The 24,664-nt window shown below is 34.9% G+C and overlaps 1 protein-coding gene across 1 annotated transcript in view; it reads left to right on the forward strand.

Annotated features, from left to right (window-relative positions):
• Nucleotides 1-24,664, forward strand: part of LOC121734135 (gonadotropin-releasing hormone receptor) — an 83,834-nt gene that overhangs the window by 31,261 nt on the left and 27,909 nt on the right. Inside the window, exons 2-4 of the mRNA XM_042124561.1 lie at nucleotides 12,586-13,272; nucleotides 18,789-18,972; nucleotides 23,218-23,417. Of these exons, the coding sequence (XP_041980495.1) occupies nucleotides 12,619-13,272; nucleotides 18,789-18,972; nucleotides 23,218-23,417 (1,038 nt within the window). The 5' untranslated portion in view covers nucleotides 12,586-12,618. The remainder of the gene's footprint in view (nucleotides 1-12,585; nucleotides 13,273-18,788; nucleotides 18,973-23,217; nucleotides 23,418-24,664) is intronic.

Below are 24,664 nucleotides of genomic sequence, written 5' to 3' on the forward strand. Positions count from 1 at the left end.
TGGAACCATTCTGTTAGTATGTTCAAGTCTGCTTGTGCTTGCGCAATTAAGTCGTTTATATTTAATCCAAAATAGAATAAGCATGTGTCGTCAGCGTATAGGGTTATGTGACCCTTAAGACCTTGTTTTGTAATATTGTTTATGTAGATTAGAAACAATAGTGGCCCCAAAACTGATCCCTGGGGGACTCCACATGAAATTGGCTCCGGGGAGCTCACTTTGTTTCCAATCTTAACAACCTGAAAACGATTTTGTAAATATGACTTGAACATTTTTAGGGCATTGCCTTTGATACCTATGCTTTTTAGCTTATGGATCAGAAGTTTGTGGCTAACGGTATCAAAGGCCTTCCTTAGGTCAATAAAAATCCCTAATGCAATGCGTTTATTATCCAGGTTAGTTTTAATTTCATTTATAATATCTATTGCAGCAACTGTAGTATTACTTTTAGCTCTGAAACCATACTGCTGTTTGGATAGGAAATCGAATGAATTTAAGTAATTTGTTAGTCTAACGTGAAGTATTTTTTCTAAGATCTTAGATATTGTGGGCAACACTGAGATCGGCCGGTAATTACCAGGATCACTTTTATCACCAGATTTAAAGATAGGTGTAACTTTGGCGATTTTTAGGGAGTTTGGAAATTCTCCATCTAGTATAAGTTTGTTAAAAGTCTGTGCCAAAGAATTAGATATAAGAGGCTGTAGGCTTTTGACAATTTTTACGCTAATGCCGTCTAAACCAGAACTCGAGTTTGAGTCAAGAGAACCTATAATTTTGCTGACTTCACTTGCGTCGCAGGGCTGTAATGAGCATAATTCAGAGTTAGGTTGAGTGTTTAGTGTATATCTTAGGTACTTGTCCGCATCATGATGTGTATTTGGTATTTTTTTTGCCAATTCAAGTCCTATTGTCGAGAAATAATTATTAAAGATTTCACAAATCTCATAAGTATCCGTAAATGATTTGGAATCTATAATGAGCTTTGAAGGTTCACTTCCATGCATTACTTTATTACGAGCTAAACTATTAATAAGCGACCACATTTTTTTAGGTTTAGATGCACAATTTTTAAATAAATTTAAATAATAGGAATTTTTTGTGTCCTGGATCAGATTAGCAACAAAGACTCTTTGTCTTTTAAATTTTTGTTCTAAAGTTTTATCCTCGGAATTGTTCTTGAACTGTGTCCATAAATGATTCCTGAGGCTGATTCCATTGATTATGTCCTGATTTATCCAATCATCTTTTGGAGAGTTCATTATTTTAGTTTTTATCACTTTGCTACTTTTTACATGTAATTTCAGCTGATTTTCGAATAGGGTAAAATTATCACAATGTTTTATGAGTACATCCGTTTCTACAGATTCCTTTAATTTGGCGTAATCAATGGATTCATAGCTTAAACGAGTTTTTTGTGGCGGCTTTAATTTTTTTAGCTGTACGTAGATTTGTTTATGGTCCGACATAGCAGAATTGATAATGGTAAAATTAAAGTTATTTTCTTTTAAGTTTGTACTGACATGATCCAATATTGATTTCTTTGTAATAGAATCCCGCGTGCAATATGTTTTGTTGACTTTATTTATTATCCTATACCCGGCTTCATTAAGTGTTTGTTTGTACATAGTAAGCTTCTTACTTTTTGTTAGTAAATCTAAGTTAAAATCTCCAAAGATAATGGCTCTATTTCTTTTTAGGAGTTGTGCCTCATATTCTTCAAGAAAGCTTCCTAGGTTTGTATCCCCTGGATTGTAAATCACTCCTATACTAAGAGAAAGTTTTTGTATTTGTATCTGATACTGCAATTCGTGAGATATAGAGGGATATTTTTTGGGACACACATAGACGCGTCAACTATTTCTGTATTCAATCTTCATAATTTTTTACTCCGTAGCAGCTAACTTTAGCGCAATTTCTATGTGCAATTTACTGCTTTTTTTTGTAGATCTAGATTAAATGAACCAAAAAGTATTAAATAATTCATATTGGGTACTCAGTATTTCTGTTCTCAGTCTTCATTATTTTGCAGTCGGTACCAACTACCGGCTAACCTAATCACCAGTTCCATGACAAAATATAACTGCAACTTATATGACTTGTACCGACTTCAAATTATGAATATTGAGAACAGAAGTACTAAGTACCTACAGAATATGAATTATGAATTAATACTTTTTAGTTCATTTAAGAAAATTACTATTGTCTTTACCTTGGAAGTCGTTTTCAATTTTTGTTTACATCGAATTTTACATCGAAAACCATAACCAACATTAAAAAAAAACACTTAATCAAGTTCAGTGGCTCTTTGTCTAAAATGCTTAGCACAAAACTAAGCAGTCTGTGTGCATGCGCCGAGTTGACGACACGTTTCCCGCCATGAGTACCGCCGTCGCGTCACGATATGAAGCGGTGTTTCTTTGTTTGCACCCAAAAGGTCCAAAAATGTCGCATTCTCAAGCTGCCAAATACATGCAGAAGTCAAGAGCATTCGTGAGCAAGTGGGTGAAACGATATTCTGAAACCCGGAGCGTTGATGACCTGCCAAAAAGAGGGAAATTGGAAAAGAGGACCCCCGCCGAAGACAAACGCATTGTCCAAATGTTTAAAAAAAATCCTCGGCTATCTCTACGTTCAGCTCAAGAAAAACTGTAAGAACTTGGGCTTGATGTGTCTCTCAACACCATAAAAAATCTACTGTCGGAATCGGAAGTGAAATACAGGAGCACTATAAAAAATCCCTTCTCTCCGAGAATCACATTAAAAAAAGAATGGCGTGGGCGCAGGAAAATCTTGACCGCGACTGGGACCACGTAGTCTTTTTAGATGAAGCTTCTTTTTGGGCATCGAATATAACATCTCGTGCTTGGTCAACCTCCAGCTACAAATTATTGGTACGCACTGTGAAACACCCAGCAAAGGTGCATGTTTGGGGGTGCCTGTCAAACAAGGTTTTGGAAGTTTGTATGTATTTACGGGCAAACTGGATGCAGCAAAAATGAACAAAATTTATGAAAAAGCTTTATTACCATCTGCCAAAAGGTTGTATAAAAACCCAAACGTAAAATGGATTTTACAGAAGGACAATGATCCCAAACATCGAAGCCGTGTCTACACCGCCTAGAAGACTGAGCACGGTATTGATGTTTTAGACTGGCCATCACAGTCATCAGACTCAAACCCGATAGAAAATGTTTGGGCGCTTATGAAGTTAAAGCTACGGAGGAGTAATACGAAAACTGTCGCACAGCTAAGTCGCAATATAAAAGCGATATGGAGATCATTGTCCTGTGACTACGCTGAAGATTTAATTAAAAGTATGACTCGGAGATGTCTGTCCATAATAGATAATAGAGGGGACTGGACCGCTTATTAGTGACAAAGCATTTTAAAGCAATAAATAAACAATTATATAAAATAAATTTTGATTCATTTAATTAACTTCTAACATAAATTTTGCCGGTTACGCTATTGTTGAACATAGTGTATATATAGATCAAAGATATAAGATTAATACTTTGTAACTTTTTTTACGAAAAATGGGGAAACGTAGGTGCATGAAGTTTCGCACAGTTATAGTTTATATGGTGAAGGAGTGCATCGAGCTAATATTATTTTGAAACTAGCTGTTGCCCGCGACTTCGTTATATATAATTGGAATCTTGGAATCGGCTCCAACGATTTTCATGAAATTAAGTATATAGGGGGTTTCGGGGGCGATAAATCGATCTAGCTAGGAATAATTTTCAGAAAATGTCATTTTATTCGTGTTTTATCGAATACCGAGCAAAGCTCGGTCAAATAGCTAGTATTATGATTAAGAGAGTTATCATAGAAATGGGTATCCGTTTTTTTATATAAAATAAGGGGGGCAAACGAGCAAACGGGTCACCTGATGGAAAGCAACTACCCTCGTCAATGGAGAATAAAGCTGCAGGTGCTATGCCGGCCTTTATAATTATACTCTTTTATCAATCATACTTCATAATTTTATGAAGATTTGTTTGAACACTTAATCTTACGAACTACTGGACCAACTTTTACCGGACAAAATAATGTTACGTTATAGTGCGGTAAACTATACGTTTCTGGTGGGAATTCTTTATTTATCCGGGCATATAAATGTAAATAATATACGATGAAATGAAAAACAGTTGTTAGTCGATTCTTAGATCCATAGGATAATCATACAAAATTTCAACACAATCGGTTTATAAAGAGTTTGGTAACACGCACGAGACTAAAATAATATAAGATTATAATTGTGAGTCTATTTTGTTCAACACTTATTTAAGCTTAAATCGTTTTTGATGTCATAATAATATCAGATAATCTGGTTTCTTTTATACAACTCTAAAACAGTTTAAGATACAAAAAAGGTTGGTAATTGACGTATTTTCCGAAAAGTGGTAATGGCTAAAACGGCTTTAATCCGCCATTAGGTTTTTGTCTGACTACAATGAGTTAACATCATTTTATAGTATAAAATTATGTTAACTCATTACAACTTTCATCTATCATTACTATAGGCAGCAATTTTAAAACTTTTTACTATTAAAACTATTTCTATATAAAATTAAAGGGTAAACGAGCAAACGGGAACCTGATGGAAAGCAACTACCATCGCCCATGGACACTTGCATCATCAGAAGAGTTGCAGGTGCATTGCCGGCCTTTTAAGAAGAAATACGCTCTTTTCCTGAAGGTTTGCAGATCGTATCTTCATCGTATTAATCATGTACTATGTCTGCCACGCACAGCAAAATTCTGCAACGAGCTTTCGCTAGCAGTAAACAGTGTGTCACAAAACTAAGTTATAATACTTTAAGAGTAGAAGTTTAGTAGAAGTATTTCAAGTAGGCTTCAAAAATTCTTCCATTATCATTCATGGGAAAATGGTAATTTAAAATTTTCATCGCCTTAAAATGTTCAGGCTTTAATAACGACGGCTTGTGATAAATAAGAAGACGAGTAGGTATTAAGGTAGGTAATAAGTATAAATAATAAATATATAATTCAATAGACTATAGGATAGAGTAGACATAAATAATCTATAGATATACAGAGGGATATTATAGTAGATCTAGTAATCATAGAATAGAGCCAGCATGCGTTGTTTTGCATGTTATTTTTGGATATGAAAAATAGATTTCGGACGATCGGAGAAAACCGGTGACCAATAGCCGCATTTAGAGACAAACATTACTTAAGTGTTTAAATTAACTGTCGATTTTTATATAAGCCCCACACATAATAACTATATAATAAATTAAAGTAAAATCTTTAATGTGTGACGATATGTGGACATGATTCCTGCATTAGGATATGTTTATTTAAAATTTTATGATAAATTAGGGTTATCAAAGGCATGACGACCACACCGGTATTTGTTGCACGATTTTCCTCGATTCAAACGGAAAAGGGACAATCAATTTATCGAGAATGTTATCGTCCGCAACGTGTTAAATAAAATTCAAAATATTTGTTAGTTTTTAAGTTAAATTCATAGTAAAAACTACTTACTTTAAGTTAGTAATCTATACATATAATAAAATCGTAAGAGACTCAATTCTGTACATTGAATATTTTTGAAAAATAATACTTGGGACGTGATCTATAATCGATATGGAAGATAAAAATATAGTTTTTAGAATTTTTGTGTGTTTGTCTGTTTATCTGTATGTATGTCCGGGAGAAACTCAGAAAGTACTGGATGGATTTCCTTCAAATTTTGCACGAATATTACTCAGAGGTCGGGTCAACACATAGGCTATGTATCAATCCCGCAAGATAATTTCAATCCCGGTATTTGCGGGACTGAACCATCACAATCCCGCTGGATCCCGGTATTTGCGGGATCCCGCAGGGTGAAATTAAAATTTTAAAATAAATCGTTATATTGACTTTACTTGATAGATTGATTTTATTCTTAGAAACTCAAATAAAATAAAGTTTGTCGGACACTCTTTTACAAGGGTTTATTAATACTTCAGACTTTAGATATAAAAATAAAAGAGAAACTGAACATTTTGTTTGGAAATGGCTACCTAGTAATAATAGTAAAAAAAACACGCTTATAATTATTTTTATCTTATATTAAAAATATTTTTTTTCGAAATATATAATATGGAAAATTGTCCTAAAAGATTCCGTTACATCCATATAGCAAAAGCTTATAAAAGTAAAAAGTTAAGGTATTAATTGTGTCGTCTGCCAAACCGCTCCTGATATTCGACATATTAAGGTAGCCAGCAGCTGAAACAAATTCGTTCAGCTTCCACGCTGGTGGGTACCATTATTGTCATTTAAAGTGAAATTATAGGTGAATTGAAGGTAAATTGTTTAGTTGGCTGCCTGTAGCCATAATCCCTTTTATCTACCTTATATTAAAAAAACGTAAGAGACTCAATTCTGTACATTGATAAAAAAATAATACTTGGGTCGTGATCTACTATGCTGACGCGGACGAAGTCGCGGGCACCAGCTAGTTTTATAATATACATCGATTACACAATATATCAATTTGAAACTTTGCATAGTAAAATTATGATCATTATGACCTAATATTAATATAAGAAATAACATATATTTTATATTTAAATTATATATTAATTTATTTGTTAAAAAACCATAATGAAAAAAAAATCATAAAATCGTCTGAAAAATATTTTATAATGATCTGCAATCTACATAATATTTTGTATTAGGTAAAAGAAAAACTTTGTTTCAATGACTACCAAACCTTTGACAAAATTTTACATATTCTTTAAAAGGCTATAAAGCGCAATATTTTTTTACTTCATAAAACTGAACTGAATAAACTCAGTTGTAAATTTAAAATTCGAGGAGCTTCCTAGGAAGTGACTTTTTGAACGTTCCTAAAACAACACGAAGAATGCTTCACTCAATTTGCAATAAATTCTTTATTGTGATAAAACGATTGATCGTTCGAATTTGTATAATTGAATTCCAACATTTAGTGATTCAAAAAATTAAATTAAGTAAATCTTTTCTTTTAATTTTTAACATTAACAGACAATATTGAATAAGTTTAATCTTATATATAAAATTCTCGTGTCACAATGTTGGCCGCGTACTCCTCCGAAACGGCTTTACTGATTTTAACCAAATTTTATATGCATATTCAGTGGGTCTGAGAATCGGCTACTGGGTACTTATAATAATGATAAGTGCATTTGTTGAATAAATAATAGTAAATTATTACAACTCGAGACTGACGGCGACCATTGTTCGTGCGACACGCGACTGGATAGCGATGGACGTTTTTTTTTTTTTTTTTTTATTATAAAATTGGGGCCGTCTATAGACTGTTCGTCCATATCCTTTTATTGTTATTTTATTATTTAGATTTTTCGCACCAAGGATAATTGAAATAATATTATGAATTTTAATTAATTGTGGTCCATCACGCCATGGACATTTTTTTTTTTATGTGTATATTTAATAGAATAGAGTATAATATGTTATACATATAATAAATAAATATATACATTTATTGTTTTATACATTGCATAATAATAATATTAATGTTTTGAACGGTGAGGTCCCAGTCGGTGTGGCGGCCATGCGATGGACGTTGCCATGGTGACATACATATTTAGTCACTTCAATAAATTAATATGGGCGAAATACTTTATATGGCAAAACAACGTTTGCCGGGACAGCTAGTTAAATCTATACCTTTATACAGAATGTAAGAAAACTAAGTGATAATACTTTAGGGTACACACCCTAAAGTAGAATACATACCTTGGATAGTATTCACTGTCAAAGTAGCCACGATGAAAGAGTCACTTTTGACGTGGGAGAGCCATGCTTCGGCACGAATGGGCCGGCTCGACCGGAGAGATACCACGTCCTCATAGAAAACCGGCGTGAAACAGCGCTTCCGCTGTGTTTCGCCGAGTAAGTGAGTTTACCGGAGGCCCAATCCCCTACCCTTTTCCTTTCCCTACCCTCCCCTATTTCCTTCTGTACCCTCCCCTATTCTCTTCCGTACCCACCCCTATTCCCTTCCGTACCCTCCCCTATTCCCTTCCCTACCCTCCCCTATTATCCCTTAGAAGGCCTTCTGATTCTGCAAGTGTCCATGGGTGACGGAAGTTGCTTTCCATCAGGTAACCCGTTTGCTCGTTTGCCCCCTTATTTCATAAAAAAAAAAAAGAGGTGGTAGGATCATCACGTAGATATTCTGAAAAGATTTGATTCAACTCTACTCAGAAATAAAACAATTTTTATTTTTTACTAGATGACGCCCACAACTCCGTTGCGTTTATCGCGCGGGAACCGTACATTTTTCCGGGATTAAAAGTATCCTATGTCCTTTCCCGGGACTCAAAGTATCTTCATGTCAAAATTTCAGCCAAAACGGTTCAGCGGTTTGAGCCTGAAGAGATAACAGACAGACAGATAGACGGACAGACAGACAGACACACTTTCGCATTTATAATATTAGTATGGATTTATTTTTATTAATTTTTGTATGGAAAAAATGATAACACTGATGCCTATATAAATTGCTCGTTATAAGAGACACATACGCAGTACGCACCCCAAAGTGCAATTCGTTTTGTTATGCTAAGTACTCACATGCGGTTTTTCTCTATAGTTTTACTCCAAATCGAGTAATAATTCCTGTGTGGACCGCAAAACTCACAGCTCAAAGGCTCGCATCGAGCGATCGAGTCGATGGAATTGAATATATCGATTTAGAATAAAACTATCGAGCAATGCTGAATGTGTGGACGAAATCCCGAGCCGATCGGTTTTGCTCGATCGAGCAAAACCGTATGTGAGTACTTAGCATTACACCCTGTAGATTCACCTTATCGGTTAAAAAATATTTTAGTTTATATTTTCATCAAATTGCTGCTAGCTATACATAAATTTGTTTTCATTTCATTAAAATAAACTCGTATGCCAATATTACTAAAATTTTATTTATAACGTGCGTCACAATATAATTGCTATAATAATAACTATTAGTTCCAATATCGCTGTCTATACAACATTATCATTATTAAACAATATTAAAAAGATATTTTTAAGATACAATATTATACTATCTTTACCACGTTTGAGACACTATTAATTTTTTTTAAAAATATATACATAAATAAATATAGCAAAAATCAAACCCGAATTGACCTGAACTTTAAATATATTCTTTAGTTTGTAGTTCTACCTTGTTGCTTAATCATACTATACCTGATCCGAACTGGAAAGTGCTAAGAAACTTTGATAATACTGTTACTTTTTCCTCTTTTTCGCTGCGTTAAGAAACTACTGTCTGAGTTATAATCATAAAGTTAATATTATACCTAGCGGAATAGAGAAACAAAGGCCTGAGCAAGAGAGATGTCACTATCAGTAACACTGCGTGGTAAAAAGAGACGTGTGATACATGACAGCAGCACTCTTTTTTTGACGTCCAGTCGGCACGTGCCGCACGTTGACAATTTAATCTCATAGAATTCAAATTCAATCATGCTTGTGTAAGTGTATACGTACACATAATATTTTTCACACAGATGAAAACAAATTTTGGTTTCGTTTGAAAGCTCGAGATTGTTGCTCTATTCCGCTAGGTATATTAACTTTATGGTTATAATATGACTAAGAATGTGACAGATTACGCCCGCAAATCCGTTGCGTCAAAACCGATTCATCACGCGAGAACCGTACATTTTCCCGGATAAAAAGTAGTATATTATGTTCTTTCCGGGGACTCAAATATCTCTATACCAAATTTCAGCTAATTCGGTTTAGCGGCGTGGACGTGAAAAGGTAATAGACAGACATATAAACTTTCGTATTAATTATATTATACCTAAGGTATATAATATAAAACTTCTTCAGCGGCGCTGTGCACACAACGCGCTGCCTAGCGCAACGCGCAACGCGCGATAGATATAGAGTAAAATTATTAACCCATCTCTTCTTCATATTTGATTCCAAACAGTTTGATTCCGGCAGATGGCGGACCTACGTAGGTTGGTCGAATTAAGGCGACGCCTTGATAATTTGGCTGTAGAGATATCGATTTTTCTCAGCAATGACTAAATATAAGAAATTAAAGTTCATTGTCAGTATTCATCATGTCTTTGTCTTTGAATTACCCATAGCATAACACGATTGGTCAACTTTTATAACACAGAATAATCAAACAAAAAGACCTCTGTTAAAAAAGGGATTCCTATTTTGCCAACAGAGGAAAGTGATTTAAGCTTCCAAAATTTGCACACAAATTCGTTCGAGCATACACATCAATTTGCCTACAGCTTATATGAAATGTATTTATGGTTTTCAAATTACGCGACAAAAAAAAATTTGTCGCTTGCGCTCTTTCCATGTTTTGCTATCCTCTTTGAATCTAAAACATATCCAACACGGTTTTTTACTTTAACGCGGCATCACCTTAATATCTCAAACCCAGCCGACAGATCACGACGTTAATTGAATTGACATAATCCAACCAAATGACGTAAGTAGGTCAACTGCTTATGAATCAATTTCTTCGATGGTACCTCTAGGTTTACATAATAATATCATCATCTATTATGAATGTATTTATTATTCTGATGAATTAGTGCTCCTAATTTACTCGAGGAGGTCAGAACTGTAAAACGTTTTGTATTTTTTGCGGAAGATCGTCATTAAATAACATTTTAGGAATTTTAGTAACTGTTTTGCCTTCGTTTATACTAAATTATACAGTATACTTTTTTGTTAACTAAAAAAACTAAATCTCAATTCTTTATTCTCAAACTGAATCTTTTTAAATTACACTGTGAGCTGAATTCCAATGTAAAAAGTATACAATAATATAAATGCTCAAAAACACAATAAACCGTCTAAAATAATTTCATAGTCTTCAAACAGTTTGAAATTCGCTCTTATTATAAAATTTATTATTTAAATTATAAATTAGTTTAACTTCTCTATTTAATTTTTACAATTTTAAAGTTAATACGAACTGAGTTGATTTTTATCAAGGATTTCAATAAGGATCGCCACTTGATCTGTTTTGATATTTGCAACGTTGCCTCATTGCATTAACGAAAAAAATGTATTTTAACAGGGCCCTGTCACATTTATCTTATTTAAAAACAAACAGTGGAAAATACAAGCTCACTTCGAGGAAACCCGGTGAAAAGCGTGCACTACTAAACGAGTATTGACAGTTCGGAAACTAACATTGAAATAAATGTTTTTTACAAAAAACGAATTGAAATAAATATCTGGGTGAACTTTACTTACATAATATTTTTTTCAACACGTTAAAATATTATTGTTGTGTATATGGGTAGGATAAAAAGAGAAAACACACAATATATAAATGTATCTAAATAGAAAAATGGGATAATAATTATAATATACTTAAAACAATACAAATACACTTTGTAAAATGTAGTTATTAAGAGTTTAACGTTAATGTATTTGCGATTGTATTTTCTATGAAATATCGCCAGGAAAAAACTCATTAATAGCAATCGAAGCTTACCTTATTTAGATCTAATTAAGCGTAATAACACACATGCCAATGGAAATGTAAGTGTACATTACCTAAGCACAATTAAGCGCGAGGCCACAGTGGTCCAATGCGTTGCGGTGACGAAAATAATCATTCGTTGTAACGCTGCTTGCATTGAGTCAACGCGCGCGTTTTGTTTCCTCCCTGTATAATAATAATTATACAGGGTGGAACAAAACATAGTAATAATACTTTAGAGTGAGCAAGTGCTTGTACCCTTAGTATAGAGTTCACTGTGATAGTAGCAGCGCTGAAAGATTTTTTTTGTGATTTGTATGGAAATATTCATGACGCGAGACCGCCCATACAAATCACAAAAAAATGCTCTCTCAACGCTTGTTACACCCTGTAGGGATAATTGCGTACCGCATCATACAGCCCTTACTACATTTTCTTCTGACGTTTTGACAAAAATATTGCTCCCGATAACGCATATTGGTCAATTGGTCAATAAGGTAACTGGTATACGAGTAAAGTATCATAAAATAAGTGTAATCTAATATTATGTCAAACATTGAAGCGTCGCGGTAACTGGTAAGCGAGTATAGTACTTATCATAAAATAAGTGCAATATGATAATATTATTATGTCAAACGTTGAAGCGTCGCCGTTGGGACTACGCACCGCTACGCAACAGAGCAATGTGGCTTCGCTTTAAGTATCGTGGTTGAGAACAATTACGTAATTTCACGTGGTTTGTATGTTCTTGTGTCAGAACCAGATCAAATGCGGTTTTAGTCTCATTAAGCATCCAGCAAACCTACACTTCTTGACTAATTTTACAATGACTTGTACTTTAGTTAACTTATGGCCTGTTTCACCACTTCCTGATAAGTGCCGGATACGCTATCCATAACTTATCTGACAGATAGTGTATCTGTCTCCTTAGTATCACTTGCAACTTTATTTCATGTCTGTATTCTACAGTATTTTTGTCGTAGTATGCAATTGTACCCAGACAAATAGCTCACCCGGTACGAAGCTGTTTTTCGACGACATTTTTCAAACTCAACATTGTTCAATTTTTTCAGAAGGCGAAATCAATCATACCCGCATGACGAAACATGGGGAGCGCCGGCAACAATACCACATTATATGACATCGGCCGCATAGATGAGGCCGCGATTCAAAGCAACTTCAACGCAGTGCTGACAAGAACAATAATATGGCCGGTAGAGAGATGTTTGCAAGCGAATCTGATAAACGACACTTCGGAAGACCTGCTAACGCGAACTATCGTGTCCAACGGCACAGAGATACAATGCTTGGAGCACGCGCCAGTACTGACAAGGAGTACGGTGTTCAGAGCGAGCATACTCTTCCTGATGGCCATAATTTCGTTCATCGGGAACTTCGCGACGATGATAAGCGTCCGCAGAGGGAAGAGAAGTAGACGAAGAGCGCGGCCATCTTGGACGGCAATATACAGTTTGATATTCCAATTGAGTATAGCTGATCTGCTGGTGACGATATTCTGCCTAGCCGGGGAAGCTGCTTGGTCGTTCACAGTGCAATGGTACGCGGGAAACGTTGCCTGCAAGCTGTTCAAGTTCGCTCAAATGTTCTCTCTGTACTTGAGCACGTTTATCTTGGTCCTCATCGGAGTAGACCGATGGCTGGCCGTGAAATATCCAATGAAGAGTATGGCGACGGCGACAAGGAATGGAAGAATGGTCATTATCGCATGGATCCTCAGTCTACTGCTGAGTTTGCCTCAGGTGAGTTAAGATTTAACGTTGTATAAACCATAAAGCAATGCAATCTTATTTTTTTTAAGTTAGTTCTATTTAGATTTTACATAATAATTATTATTCACAGTTCTAGTCTTGAACATAATATAATTATTATACTTAATTCAATTACCATTACGACTTCCAAAATTAATTGTTTCTTTGAAATTATGGACCGTACCTATTATTTATAATTGCAGTAAATTACCAAATTGTTAAAAAACATAATATTGCACGGACAAGCAACATTGATTTTAATGTATGTTTAATGTAGTAAAGACAAAAACAATTAAAATAACTAAAATGATTAGTTTTCCTTTTAAGTTAAGAATACCTAATATTACTTGTACAATGTACAACCTTAAGTTTTTTGCTGGGAAAACTTGATTGCCTAAGCAAAATATTAATATAATTATGTACATCCTTGTTGCAATGAAGATTTGAACCGTATGGTCATAACGTCCATAGCTGCGGTCGAATAAAAAATTCGCACAAAAAAACCTTTCTTACGTAATCAAGGCCTATCTAATAGTTAATACTTATAGTTTATGGTGCGTAACTTATCTATATATATATATATATATATATATATATATATATATATATATATATATATATATATATATATATATATATATATATATATATATATATATATATAAATTGATTTTCTATTGTGTTAGTAACGCTAAAACTCGAAAACGGCTGAACGAATTTGGCTAATTTTAATCTTAAAATATCCGTAGAAGTCCAGGGAAGGTTTTAAAGTGACACGAAGTTCACCGGGACAGCTAGTGCATAATAATATCTTATTTAAAATAATCTAAGTAATTCTTATGTGGGAGCCCCACACAAAAATTATAATTTTTTGACTATTTTTGCTCTATAATGGACTTTCGTGAGTGAGTTTAACTGGCACTTGGCCGATTAACATTTAATTACTTTACTTAATCTAAACAAAATATTATTTTTATTGGTCTGCTGTTAAAAATTAACTAATGATCGATTCATAGTTTTTAGACAATACTTTATCTATTCAACAGTGTTGTTGATTAGTTCACGAATTTATCATTAGCCTAGTGCAGTGTTTCCCAACCTTTTTCAGCCACGGACGCCTAGGAAGTCAAGACCAGTTTTCATAGACCCCCTTTATAAAAAAAGCAGCAAAAAATCAGATTGTGTATGGTCCACAGGTGACGCCGTGGACCTCCTTACATATTATACTCACGAACCACAGATTGGGAAACGCTACCCTAGCGAATAGAGAATCTGCTGGGTAATTATGTCAAAATGACATAATATTATTATCTTTATCACAACCTCACAATTACTTAATTTACTTAATTTTTGACAGCAAGGTTCAGCGTAAAAGCCTTTCTAAATAACTTATTTAACTATTTTAATAATATTACAAGTACACTAACTTTGTAAAGCTTAAGATAGCTGGTTGATGAGATTCATCGGAACGCCGAACATGTAAAATTATTCGAGCAAACGCAAACATTAAAGTGGTTTAACTATATTAACTTCGTATCTCCTATAAACATTTAGCAGCAAATTGTGTTTATACTTTACCAAGTACTTAACCCGGGCCAAACTAGGCAAGATGGGTAGGAAATTATCAACCGAAATCAATCAGAAAGTTGTCCGAAAACTACTAGAATAACGCATCAATCCCCAAGCGGCAGCTGGCTGCCGCATAACAATTGAAAATCGATTGTGTCTGCAATACCCATGATGGAGGTGCTACCAACAAAAATTAATAACAAAATTGGAAAAACGCTTGTAGCTCGTCTTAGTTTTGTCCTACAATATCCACCCATCATGACGTAAATGAAATGCTACCAACATACATTTTTTACATTTTTTGGGAAAATGAGCGGTAGCCGCAAAAGAAGATCTTCCGACGGAGAGAAGTGATATAGGTGAGGACGGAGGGACAAAATTGATTTCAAACGTTGTGTTGATTTCAAAATTGATTTCAAATTGATGTCAAAACTATCGCACATAGAAAACTTCGATAGCGCGATGCAAGATAGTGGCGTAAGACAGTTAGTCCATCCGCCAAAATTATAGCCTCTGATTCACAGTAAAACCGAGAATATTTGGACTGCATAACAATGAACAGTAGACTTATCCGTTTATTCATTACGGTTACCTCAATTTATATTATTCATTTGTACATTTAACTTGCAAAATAGGTAAATATTGTCATACTTCAAACACAGATGTTTTCCATATTAAAGACTATTTGTTTTACACATCTTTTGTTATCACCGAAAACTCTAGAAAATATTTTCATGCCCCATTAGTCTGATGTGCGCGTTAAATTATTATGGTTAAGTTAACTTTGACCTTCACTGGCTACTTCTTACACACACCTTAAACTATTATTTATGCTTGTTTGATATTAACTTCTTAATATAAATTTCATTTCAACCCGCTCAGTGGTTTTCTTGGACGGATAATGAAATAAAATATTAATATAGCGGATGCTCGCGAACGTTTGAATTAATAACAGAGTTAATTTCAAGTAATTAAATGTTTTGAAATAATCGCTCTGTTCTCATCTTTCAATTTAATTTAGTTGAACTTGAAACCGCTATACTATAAGAAATATAATATTATAGTAGGAATATAATATTATAGTATTATAATTATTGCAACCTAGATATTTTCATCAAATTTTTAAAACGTCTAGCTTTGAGTCCTGGAAAAGGATTATAATATAGTTAATTTATTTCGGCAAAATAAACAGTTACCGCTGATTAAAATTTTTGCGCGAACGAAATTGCAAGCTACATCTATAATTTATAAGGATACTTAATATTTTATTAAACTCAATTTTAACCTTAATTCATTGTGTTAAAACTTTTCGTCGTTCGACTTACCCGACTTTTGGTTAGTGTTAGGGTAATAATGAATGTGTTTGACTTTTACAGAAGTATAAGTAATTTTAATGAATATTAAATTTATTAATAACCTGCGGGGCTAAAATGGTCGCTTTGGAGAATTATAATATTATGATTCATTTTTTATAATCGCAAAATGCAGAGTGCTGCATGCAATTCATGTCTAGTAATTCGTACTAATTTGACATTCGTCAGTTTGACAGCTTTGGAAATTCATTTGCTGAATTGATTGAGAGGAATTGCTAAATGTGACCATTTTAGCCCCGCAAATGTTGCCCGTAATAGCAAGTAGAAATCGGGTATTTTTTTCGATATGAATACGAATAGTATAATAAATTCGATAGGGTCGTCTGTCTGCTACCTCGTTACGCCCAAACCGCTGAACCAATTTTGCTGTTTGATACTGAGATACTTTGGGTACTTTTTATCCCGGAAAAATGTATGGTTCCCGCACGATAAACGAATTTTGACGCAAAGGAGTTGCAGGACTCATCTATACATCTAAGTATACATATAAATAAAATTGGAGTGTCTGTTTATAATATTGAAAGAACCGTTTTTTACTACATGCATATGAATCTACTTACGCTACATACACCAAAACAACATTTTTTACAATTTTTGTCTGTATGTCTGTCTGTCTGTTTGTTCCGGCTAATCTATGAAACGGCTGGAGCTATTTTGCCGGGACTTTTTTGGTAGATATCTGATGTAGTAAGATGTAACTTAGGCTACTTTTTAACCGTATTCCAAAATGGAGGAGGTTATATTTTACTTTTTTCATATTTGTTAGCGGACTATCCATCTTTGTTATTATATACTATGTTGACGTGGACGAAGTCGCGGGCAACAGCTAGTCCAGTAATAAATAATTTCGTTTTCCAGGACTCAAAGTAGGTTAGTAGTAATCTGAATTGGTTCTATGTTAAGGAGTGACATAATATGTAATAATTGTGCATTTAATTGTACAATGCACAAGTGTTTACGTGGGAGAGCCATGCTTCGGCACGAATGGGCCGACTCGACCGGAGAAATACCACGTTCTCACAGAAAACCGGCGTGAAACAACGATTGCGCTGTGTTTCGCCGAGTGAGTGAGTTTACCGGGGGCCCAATCCCCTACCCTGTTCCCTTCCTACCATCCCCTATTCCCTTCCCTACCCTCCCCTATTACCCTATTCCCTCTTAAAAGGCCGGCAACGCACCTGCAGCTCTTCTGATGCTGCGAGTGTCCATGGGCGACGGAAGTTGCTTTCCATCAGGTGACCCGTTTGCTCGTTTGCCCCCTTATTTCATAAAAAAAAAGTGATGTAATATGCAATACTTGTGCATTTAATTGTACAATATTATGAGTATGCATAGAATTCAATAAGACCTGATTGAATATCACACATATTTTAAGACGTGAAATAGTTGTGCATAAAAATGTAATAAGCAATAATTAATGTATTGCCTTAATTAGATAATATTCATGAATATTAAATAGTGAAGTACTCGTGCATAAAAATGTAATGTGTAATTACCACAATAGATAACGAACCAGTAGGCCGACTTCAAACAAGGTGACAAATCGGCGCGTTGTTCCAAGAAGTGGTACCGCTACAAGCATAGTACTAATTGATACTATAATGTTATAAACAGCTCAGCAACGAATTAACAGGGCGCGCGCCGGACGACATAACATACAGTTCGACAAGGCTTTATATGAACTAAACGCTCCTATCATAGAAAAACGTCATTTTTGACATGTGTTTGACAGTTCTCCTTTCACGTTCAAACAAATCTTGTCGAACTGTCCTACCTTTTACCACAGAATACATATTAGTTTAACAACTTGTACTACTGTCAAACCATAGACATAAAAAATAAATTATTTATTATGTACGTCTCTGGTCAAACGTATTGAGAACACTTCTAAGTCGGCCTACTGTTTTATTCTTTCTATTGTGCTATGAATCATTAGTTTAGTATTTCATAGTGGATAGCCTACTTCTTATTATCATTAGAATCAGCCATTACATTGCGGAATTCTAAGCTTTTAGGTAGACTTCCTTGTTAACATTTAATTTCACACCGAAAATAATAATCAATTCACATTGCAATGTAAAAGCTATGCGACGCATTTTAAATGAACTTTTAAAAATCAAAATAGGAAGCTACCGCATGGGCAAGCCTGTCAAATCAATGTGTCATCTTGTTAATAAAGTTTAGTTTAGAATAACTTATTTTAAAGTAATATAGTGCCTTATCGTCACGATGCAATGTGGCTACATTTTGTGAATTATAAGCAGGGTCTTACGGACCCACTCTGGAACATTTAATTACTATACAACTTAAATTTAATGAAAAGTTTATCAGAAAAAAAAAAGAAATAAAAGCCGGCAATGCACTTGCAACTCTTCTAATGTCGCGAGTGTCCATGGGCGATGAAAGTTGCTTTCCATCTCGCCGTTTTCTTGTTTTTATTTTATAAAAAAATCTTTGGAGATTATCTCAAAACCTTGATTAAATTAAAATTTAGCATTCATTAAATATCTCTGAGTGCAATGTTATTGCATAATATCATTATTCTGCCTTTGTATTCTCTTTCAGACAATAGTTTTTCGCGTGGCTCGAGGTCCGTTCTACGAGGAGTTCTATCAATGTGTGACCCACGGGTTCTATACTGAGCAGTGGCAGGAGCAGGCCTATACCAGCCTCTCCCTGGTCTTCATGTTCCTTCTACCGCTACTAGTGCTGGTCTGCACATACGTCTCCACCGTTAGGACTATATCAGGTAATTAAAAATACATTTTTCGAATAAAAATAAATGTCCGTAGGCGAACTTATAACCTCTTTTGGAAGTCAGTTATTTTTTTTTTATGAAAGAAGGGGGCAAACGAGCAAACGGGTCATCTGATGGAAAGCAACTTCCGTCGCCCATGGACACTCGTAGCATCAGAAGAGCTGCAGGTGCGTTGCCGGTCTTTTAAGAGGGAATAGGGTAATAGGGGAGGGTAGGGATGGGAAGGGAAGGGAATAGGGGAGGATAGGGAAGGGAATTGGGCCTCCGGTAAACTCACTCACTCGGCGAAACACAGCGCAGGCGCTGTTTCACGCCAGTTTTCTGTGAGAACGTGGTATTTCTCCGGTCGAGCGGCCCATACGTGCCGAAGCATGACTCTCTCACGTATAAAAATAAATAGTAACAGCTATTTACAAGTAGATGACGCCCGCAACTCCGTTGCACTAAAATTCGTGTAACGTGTGGAAACCGAACAGTTTTCATACGTAGGAGAGCCATGTTTCGGCACGAATGGGCCGGCTCGACCGGAGAAATACCACCTTCTCACAGAAAACCGGCATGAAACAGCGCAAGCGCTGTTTCTCGCCGAGTGAGTAAGTTTACCGGAGGCCCAATCCCCTAACCCCTACCCTATTCCCTTCCCTACCCTCAACTGTTCCCTTCCCTTCCCTTCCCTACCCTCCCCTATTACCCTATTCCCTCTTAAAAGGCCGGCAACGCACTTGTAGCTCTTCTTATGCTGCGAGTGTCCATGGGCGACGGAAGTTGCTTTCCATCAGGTGACCCGTTTGCTCGTTTGCTCATTCATTAAAAAAAAAAAGTTTTCCGGAATCAAAAGTATGCTATATCCTTTCTCGAGACTCAAAGTATATTCATACCAAGTTTTAGCAAGATGTCAACTCTTTTGTTACTTGTTATAGGGACCAGTAACCCCTATCAAGAGCTCATAAAGCAGTAAATACTTTAATATTACTTTCAGATTTGGCACTAACAAAATATGTCGTTTTGTTTATATAAATAGAGATCATGTTTGTTTATACGAAATTCAAAAGTAATATTAAAGTAATACTGCTATAAGAGCTCATGGGGGGGCTGAGCGTACTAATAGGTGGCCCGTTGCATGTAAATAATTGAATTATTTCCAAGTTTCCACGTTCCCTGTTAAAAACTTTTTTGTGTAATCCAAATCAAATTCTGTTTTTTTATAAACCGAATAACCCTAAAATTACCCAATCAGAATATTGTATTTCAATTTAAAATATAAATGTATATTAAGTTTTAATAAGGATTGAATATTGTTTTTCATAAATTAATTAATTTTGCTTCAGTCTTAATTAAAAACATAAGCCTCAATTATAAGTAGTAGAGTGTTTTAGGGTTTCGTACCCAAAGGATAAAAACGGGACCCTATTACTGAGACTTCGATGTCTGTCCATATGTCAGTCCGTCTGTCGGTCCGTCTCTCTGTCCGTCTGTCTGTCCGTCTGTCTGTCTGTCTCCAGGCTGTAGCTCAAGAACGGCAATAGCTAGAGAGTTGAATTTTTCACAAATTATGTATATCTTTTGCCGCTATAACAACAAATACTAAAAATAAAATAAAATAATTATTTAAGGGGGGCTCCCATATAACAAACGTGATTTTTTTTGGCCTTTTTTGCTCTATATCAATAATGGCAACAGGTAGGTACTTGATTTTTCTCAAAGTCCTTAGTTATATGTGTACTTTAATATTTAATAATAATATTAAAATAATTTAAAAAAATATGGGGGGCTCCCATACAAAAAACACAATTTTTGGCCTAATTTTGCCTCCTTTAATGTTACCATTACTATGATGGTACGGAACCCTTCGTGCGCGAGTCCGACTCGCACTTGGCCGATTATTTCTATCTTGTGTATTAATCTACCATACATTTTGCGTTTTTTTTTGTAAGTGGTTCTTAAAGACGTCGGCATGAAAGCTGCAAGTGAAGTGGGACTGGGCGTGATGAAGGATGCATGCGGCTGGTATGACCATACCAGCCGCATGCATCCTGACCGTTGGGCAAATGTCACCATAGAGTGCGTACCAGAGGACGGACGATGTCACCGTGGACGGCCTCGAAAAAGATGGCGAGATGAACTGGATGCCTACAAGCCAGGCTGGCCTGCGGTGGCGTTGGAGACAGATGGAAGACCTTGGGGGAGACTTTTGCCCAGCAGTGGGATAGTATGGGCTCGTAAAAAAAGTGGTTGTTTGTAATCCACACTTACTAATATTATAAGCAAAATGGTGTTTGTCTGTTACTTCTTTACACCCAAAACACTGAATCGCTTTTGCTAAAATTTGGCAAAGACAAGTGCGCCATCTACCAGATAAGTTTATCTGCCTGCCTAGCACCCGCCAACGAGCTATCCCACTCTACATGTTTTCTGATGGTTTGTCTCTTCATCTCTATTGACCCTTGCATGACAAAGGTGTTTTCTCGCGTAGATCTATCATCGAAATAACACATTTTATAGAGTTTTGTCGAGATAATGTCGAGATTTTGAAATTATGAGACGAGTAGTTTTTAATTATCTCGTTGGCGTATGCTAGGGAGACAGGGCACTAGCAGGCACTAGGTATCTCACAAAACACACCATTTGCTTATTTTGATATCAGACTCATTAGCCTGAATGGGCACATTTCGGTTTATATCAGCCACTAGGCTATCTAAGGAATATATTTTTATGATTATTTTTATCGACAGAACAAAACTGTTATGGGATGAATATTTTTATTGAAAAAAATCTTACTTATACAATCTAAGCTATTATTATAATATATGATTTTTTTTTTTTCATCAAACGAGTTCTATAACTATAGTTCATAAAACTGTTTATAGGTTTTTACTTATTTAATAACTGTAGATATGGTTTGTGTTGTATATAAAAAGTCAGATATAGTAATTTGTAAAAATTTATTGTCTCCTAGCTATATTTACTTTACGATCTCTTAATTTGATAAGTTGCGAAAAAAGGAATATGCCTTAAGGCGACGCCTTGATAATTTGGCTGTAGCGATATCGATTTTTCTCAGCACTGACTAAAGCTAAGTATTTAAAGTTCCTTATCAGTATTCATCATGTCTTTGTCTTTAAATTACCCATAGCATAACACGATTGGTCAACTTTTATTATATAGAATAATAATTCAAAAAGACCTCTGTAAAAAAGAATTCTAATTTTGCCAACAGAGGCGAGTGATTTAAGCTTCCATATTTTGTACATAGATTGGTTAAAACATACATTTTGATTTGCCCATAGCATATATGAAATATATTTATGGTTTTTAAATTACGCGACAAAAACCATTGTAAGCCATACGCCCTTTCCATTTCTTGCTGTTCCATTTCTAATTGTAATTTCTAATCATAGAAAACAAGCAATCTAAAACATATCCAACACGATTTTTTACTTTAACGCAGCGTCACCTCAACTCTATACTTTAGATTTCAAGAAACTGGCGTCGTATAATTTATTTAGTAAGCGGGTTGCTATCTATTAATTCGGTTTAACGAGTAAAATTAACCTAAAGTGTTAACTTTTAAGTAATCCCTTAACTTTTTTTAATAAAATGAAATAAACGTGTCCTGAAAAACGCACTTGAAAAACTTCAGGCTTAAGTAATGGAAAAGGTAGATCACTCACAATAATTATAAGAACTTTTTACTTTAAACTAATTGAATTATGCTATAAACTCGGCGATCTTAATTAAACTTCAGGATTTTCCCATTCGTGCTGAACCCTTCTAAAGTCTTCTTTGATCTTCAGACTAATCCTGCTGCAAGTTTTTATTGTGTCTCAGTAAATTTTCTGACCGTTTTATCTTTCTACCGCTGGAAACAAAGTAGTTTCAAGTTTCTACGACTCATCTCTTTAAAATCTATTGAGTTCCGATTTAAGTATTTTAGTTTAACTGTTTTTGGCAAGATCCGTATTGTTAAAGGTTAGTTCTATTTTATTGTGTTCAGAGGCAAAGTTTCTCAATCTGGTAATTGATATTGCCTGGACATTATTCTGTCGTAGCTTGTTCAGATTGAATTTTTCATTAAGTATTATTATGTGCTTACCTAATTTGAGACCATGCATTTTTATTTAAACTTATTCTAGTGACTACACCATTTGGCTATTTTCATTACCTTTCTTCAGTGGAGCATTGAATATTTTGTTATAGTTATTTTAGCAGAAAAATAAATGAAGATGATTGTTACAGAGAGCAAGAAAGTATTTCAACCGGAGGTTACAAAGAATGAGAAGTACATAACACCGGATGTGAACCGGCGACGGTTGATCGACCGGGCGAAGATGAAGTCGCTGAGGATGTCAGTGGTGATCGTAACCGCCTTCATCATCTGGTGGACGCCGTATTATGTCATGATGATCATTCTTACTTTCTTGAATCCGGACAGAAACGTGAGTAATTGAGTATCTTTATCAGTGGAAGGAATTCTTTTAGTAGTGATGGGGATAATGAAGTCGCTGTGGATGTCTGTGGTGATTGTTACCGCTTTCATCAGTAGGCGGACGTCGTGGTAAAAGTGACCTTCATTATCTAATACACGCCATAGTTATCATTTTCGTAATCTAATCCATTAAAATTTTAAATTCTGTGTCAAGGCCGCGAATGATCTTGGTCACTGTGACCGCTTTCATGTGACTTTACTACGTTATGATGGTGTTTATATGTTACTGGATACTGACATAATTGAATGCAGATAAAAACATAAATAGATAACAAACAATAATAATATGAGAAGCTCATTTTAAATGATACGAGTCGCGTAGAGGGGCTAGCTCAGTAGATCTACCTAGAGTTTAAAGCTATAGCATTTATCGATACTCGATACCGACTTTAAGAGCCCATATGACCCTAACTTGACTACATACTTTAACCTAGATCTCAAAATCTGTAAGGTCTAGAAAACAGATTTTTTGACACAAGTAACTTCAGTTCATAAAGATTAAATGCTCAAGACGAAAACACGATTACTCAAAAAATGCTCGATAGTTTCTTTTTTACAAAAAATCTTGTTTTAGACACATTTTTGCTTGGATCTTCGAAGTTTGCTGTCTTTTCTTTAATATTTTTTAATATCTAAAAAGGTATTGATAAAACCTAAATTTGCTCAAAACACTTTTTTCATAATCATTATAGTTTATCTTTTATTCAAGTAAAACTAACTCGGCGATAATTCCGCGCCGTCCTTTTTCACCTGGCATATGAAAGACGGGCGTGAGTGTGAAGAGAGAAGGACGATGTTTAATTTTTAGAGTCAGGTGAGCTCTTAAGTTTTGCAAGTAACCGCTAGAGGCTCTGTAAAATTTGCCATACTAAAAATTTACGTACTATAGTTTTAGTTACTATAGCTTTAAACTCATTGTAGAGCTACAGAGCGCTATGACCGTGAATTTTTATTTTTATTTCTGATACGTTTGTACTTAATTTTTTTAATAAATGAATTATCATAGATCCGAATTCGATATCTTAGAAATTAGAATAGGCCTATACAAAATAAATAACAGCCTTCAGATAATTATTTGAAACAATTTTCTATTAGTATCAGTAGGCCATTATTGTAATCCTTTGTCCCTTTTGAAGTGTTATTAGTTTACAGAGTAATTTCATTATGTACAAAAGGCGTCTAGGATGATCTAGGTCA

The sequence above is a fragment of the Aricia agestis genome, chromosome 15 (assembly GCF_905147365.1).
Source record: "Aricia agestis chromosome 15, ilAriAges1.1, whole genome shotgun sequence".
Lineage (NCBI taxonomy): Eukaryota > Metazoa > Arthropoda > Insecta > Lepidoptera > Lycaenidae > Aricia > Aricia agestis.